General features: G+C 43.9%; 1 protein-coding gene across 1 annotated transcript; it reads right to left on the bottom strand.

The window, feature by feature from the left end:
- Positions 1-3920: 3920 nt before the first annotated feature.
- On the bottom strand, positions 3921-4865 carry LOC142743122 (olfactory receptor 13G1-like). Its single transcript, XM_075853579.1, has one exon. It carries the CDS (start codon positions 4863-4865, stop codon positions 3921-3923), a length of 945 nt encoding a protein of 314 aa, XP_075709694.1.
- Positions 4866-5201: the final 336 nt, after the last annotated feature.

Here is a 5201-nt window from a genome sequence, read left to right as displayed (position 1 = left end):
GAGGAACTGAACAGCAATGGAGGAAATCAGCAGCGATGTATGAACTCTGCAGTGATATGGGAACTTGGCAGCAATGGAAGAACTTAACAGCAATGGAGGAATTTAGCAGTGATGGAGGAACACACCAGCAATGGAGGAACTCAGCAGCGATAGAGGAACACACCAGCAATGTAGGAACTCAGCAGCTCAGCCATACTCAGCAGTTAAGGAGGTAACAGGGAGGGCGGATTTACATGAGCGTGTGCGTTTTGCGCACGCAAAAAACGCTGCGTTTTGCGTGTGCAAAAAGCACTTAACAGCTCCGTGTGTCATCACACAGGATGCGCGGCTGCGTGATTTTCGCGCAGCCGCCATCATTATGACCCTCTGTTTGGATGTTTGTAAACAGAAATGCACGTGGTGCTTTTCTGTTTGCAAACATACTTTTGACTGCTGTTGCGCGAATCACGCGCGTCCCATGGAAGTGCTACCGTGTGGTGCGCGTGATTTTCACGCACCCATTGACTACAATGGGTGCGTGATGTGCGAAAAACGCAGAAATATAGGACCTGTCGTGAGTTTTACGCAGTGGACTCACGCTGCGCAAAAATCACTGACAGTCTGCACGGCCCCATAGACTAGCATAGGTCCGTGCGACGCGTGTGAAAAACACGTGCGTTGCACGGACGTATTACATGTTCGTGTAAATCCGCCCGTAGAAAGTAATGGTATCCTTACTTTGCTTTCACTTCCAGCATAATCATCAGAGTCCCAGTGCAGGCCTGCCTGACACCACAGAGTGGAACCAGCCGCCTCCCACCGAGAGCACCAGCGAGCACCAGACTCCCAACTTAAAGAGGCTCTGTCACCAGTTTAATACTTCTCTATCTCCTACCTAATCTAATAAACGCTTTGATGCTGATAACTACTGTGTTTTTATTTTTTTATTTTTAAAACAAAACGTTTATTATTGACAAAGTTCTGATCATTTTTTAGATTTATGCAAATTTTTTCTAAATGCCCAACTGGGCGTTTTTTTAGTTTCACCAAGTGGGCATTGTAGGGCCGGATTCACACAAGCGTGTTCGGTCCGTGATATACGGACAGTATGCCGGTAGTATTTCCCCGGACCGAATACACTGCAGGGAGCCGGGCTCCTATAATCATAGTTATCTATACATGAAAACATGATTACAGTAGGGGACAGTTTGCCACAGCGAGGCAGGAACTCCTAGCGTCTTAGATAACTATGACAATAGGAGCATGGCTCCCTGCAGTGTGTTCGGTTCGGGAAATACTGCCGACATACGGTCCGTATATATCATGGACCGAACACGCTCATGTGAGTCCGGTGTAAAGAAAAGTGTATGACGCTGACCAATCAGCGTCATACACTTCTCTTCATTCATGCCCAGCTTTATTCACAGCACAGCGTGATCTCGCAAGATCCCTTCATACACTTTTCTTTACAACGCCCACTTGGTGAAATGAAAAACTAAAACGCCCAGTTGGGCAAAAAATTTGCATAAATATAGAAATGATCAGAACTTTGTCAATAATAAACGCTTAAAAACAAAACAAAAACATAGTTATCTACATCAAAGCGTTTATTAGATTAGGTAGGAAATAGAGAAATATTTAACTAGTGACAGAGCCTCTTTAATAAAGCCTGCGGCGCTACAGAGAGCTGACCATCAGAAGCGTCTGTACTCCCCAGTACTCCCCTTGTCCCCCGACACACATTGAGTCCCGCTCAGCCTCAACGTGTTCCTGCCAAACCCTTCATGCTCCAACAAGGAAGAGGGAGGAGATGAGAGGGAGGAGATAAGAGAGAGAGAGAGCACGCAGACACGTCCTCTCACATGATTGTCCCTCCCAAGAATCAGAGATAGCCAATGTGCTCATAGGTTTATATGGATTTTAAATTATAAATTTATTTTATAGTTTGTAATGTTTAAGGAAATATATAATTTATGTAGTTTTTTTTTATATTCTTTATGATTTTTATTTAATAACTTTTTTAAATTATTTTAGTAGACATTGTTTGAATTGTTTTTTTTACATATCACAACTTTTCACGAATCTCCACAATGACTGTAAGGCCTCATTTACACGAGCGTGTGCGTTTTGCGCGCGCAAAAAAACGCTGCGTTTTGCGTGCGCAAAAGGCAATTGACAGCTCCGTGTGTCATCCGTGTATGATGCGCGGCTGCGTGATTTTCGCGCAGCCGCCATCATAGAGATGAGGTAGTCGACGCCCGTCACTGTCCAAGGTGCTGAAAGAGCTAACTGATCGGCAGTAACTCTTTCAGCACCCTCGACAGTGAATGCCGATCACAATATACACCAACCTGTGAATAAAAAAAGACGTTCACACTTACCATGAACTGCCTGCTTCCTCCAGTCCGGTCTCCCGGCCGTTGCCTTGGTGACGCGTCCCTCTCTTGTCATCCGGCCCCACCTCCCAGGATGACGCGGCAGGCCATGAGACCGCTGCAGCCTGTGATTGGCTGCAGCCTGTGCTTGGCCTGTGATTGGCTGCAGCTGTCACTTGGCCTGAATTGTCATCCCGGGAGGTCGGACTGGAGGAAGGAGCCGGGACTTATCGGTAAGTCAGAACTTCTGTTTTTTTTTACACGTATATGTATATTGTGATCGAAAGTCACTGTCCATGGTGCTGAAACAGTTTAAGTCTTTGAGCACCGTGGGCAGTGACTGTCTCCTGACGTCGCGTACCCGAACATTTTTTGCCGGGTTCGGTTAAAACGAGTTCGGCCGAACCCGGTGAAGTTCGGTGCGCTCATCTCTAATTTGACACTCCGTTTGGATGTTTGTAACCAGAAAAGCACGTGGTGCTTTTCTGTTTACATTCATCCTTTTGACAGCTCTTGCGTGATTTTCGCGCATGCAACGCAGGACCGTCAGTGTGGCATGCGTTGTTTTCACGCACCCATTGAAGTCAATGGGTGCGTGTTGCGTGAAAAACGCAAGAATATAGAACATGTCGTGAGTTTTACGCAACGCACTCACGCAGCGCAAAATTCACGCATCGTCTAAACAGCCCCATAGACTATTATAGGTGCGTACGACACGCGTGAAAAGCACGCGCGTCGCACGCGCGTATAATACGCTCGTGTAAATGAGGCCTAAAGGATCTGCCAGACACAGCTTCTGTGTCGACGCCCGTGGTTAATCAGTCTGCATCTGCTCCTAGGTCTGATAGAGTGACTCGATCTGCTACCACTCAGGCTGGTAGCCTGAGGAGTGGGAGAACCTATCACAGCCTGGCCAGACGGTTCTAGCTCCCGCCCTCGGTCTATTTATACCTTCATTTGCATCTTGTCTTTGCCTGTGATTCTCTCTTGTTTCCTGGCTCTGCTGTTTCTGCTAATACTATTGACCTCTGCTTCATATCGACCCTGGCTTCACTGACTGGGCTCCTGCTCTGCGTTTGGTACCTCGTACACTCCTGGTTTGACTCGGCTCATTCACTACTCTTGTTGCTCACGGTGTTGCCGTGGGCAACTGCCCCATTTTGCTTAGCTTCTGTGTACCCTTGTCTGTTTGTCTGTCGTGCACATATTGAGCATAGAGACCGTCACCCAGTTGTACGCCGCCGCCTAGGACGGGCCGTGTAAGTAGGCAGGGACTGAGTGGCAGGTAGATTAGGGCTCACCCGTCTGTCTCCCTACCCGAACATTACAATGCCCAACAAATCCAATTGAATTTCATTATGAAACTATATGACTTTGATCTTTACAACGTGCTCTTGCCATGAAGCAGAAATATAACACATATGTGAAATTCTGATTTTAGGCAGAGAAACCACGAACATATACAACACTGAGAAAGTCTGTAAATAACATGATTTGCTTTAATATTACACAATTTTATTATATCGTTGAATGCACAGATGATGTGGATCATTAACAAGCGATCTCTCACTTATGCCATGATGTTTTCCTGGCAAATGTTTTATTGATAGCATTAATCACCTCTTTGTTTCTCAGGCTATATATAATAGGGTTCAATACTGGAGATGCTATGGCATAAAGAGCAGATACAACTTTATCAGCTTCCAACTGGTTGCTGAATGCAGGTCGCACATATGTATAGATTACACCACCATAGAAGATAGTCACTACTGTGAGGTGAGAGGCACAGGTGGAGAAGGCCTTTTTTTTCTTCTCGGCAGATTTAATTTTCATAATAGTGGAAATGATATATGTATATGAAATAACAGTCAATATGAAGCAAATCATTCCCAACAGCACATCAGACGCCACAATGACAACATCATTGATATATGTGTCAGAATTTGCCAACTTTAGTACTGGTGGAATCTCACAGAAAAAATGATCAATAATATTTGTTTCCTGAAAGGAGAGTTTTAATATAAGGCATGTATGTGTCATTGAGTTCACGGAACCCAGGATCCAGGCAGCCCCAGCCAAACATACACAGGCTGTTCTGCTCATGATTGTCTTGTAACGTAAAGGGAAACAGATTGCCACATATCTGTCATAAGCCATTACTGTCAGAAGAATCAGCTCAGTACTCAGAGCTGCAGTAAAAATATATAATTGTGAAATGCAGCCAGAGTAGGAGATGGCCTTTTTATCTATAACAAGTATCTGGAGCATCTTAGGGATAGCAGCTGTTGTACAACAAATATCTAAAATTGAAAGATTAATGAGAAAGAAGTACATTGGCGTGTGCAGTCGAGGATCAGAACTAATAACTACAGCTATCAGAATATTCCCTGTAAATGCCATCATGTAGATCAATAAAAATATTATAAAGAAGAGAGGCTGCAGATATGGATAGTGGGAAAGCCCTACAAGGAGAAATTGCATAGACGAAGTCTGATTCATTTTGGTTGCCATTTTACAAAACCTGCAAAACACAAAATGTCCATGTACATAAGAAAAATAACTTTCACGTGAAAAATGACGACTTAGCATTACTCACAAATTTTTTATTATATGTACGTGCATACTACATCAGCTGATGAATATTCATGGATATCATGCAGGCATATTGTCTACACTTTGTTACTTGTGAGTGGGGTGTGAAGGCTTTGTTCTCTTTGGATTCATTGTACTGTAACTTTCTTTTTGCTTTGCTTTATAACATATACATAAAAAAACAATAATGTAAAAAAGAAAACTTTGTATATTTATGTACTGTATCTATGTCTCTACAGGTTTTTTTGTCCTCTA

Source organism: Rhinoderma darwinii, chromosome 1 (genome assembly GCF_050947455.1).
Source record: "Rhinoderma darwinii isolate aRhiDar2 chromosome 1, aRhiDar2.hap1, whole genome shotgun sequence".
In the NCBI taxonomy this organism is placed as follows: Eukaryota; Metazoa; Chordata; class Amphibia; order Anura; family Rhinodermatidae; genus Rhinoderma; species Rhinoderma darwinii.
Note: the sequence above shows the minus strand (reverse complement) of the source record. Positions and strands in the feature narration are given on the sequence as shown.

Excerpts from the sequence above, each read along its gene's own strand:
- LOC142743122 (XM_075853579.1), bottom strand. The coding sequence starts at position 4,865 with ATGGCAACCAAAATGAATCAGACTTCGTCTATGCAATTTCTCCTTGTA.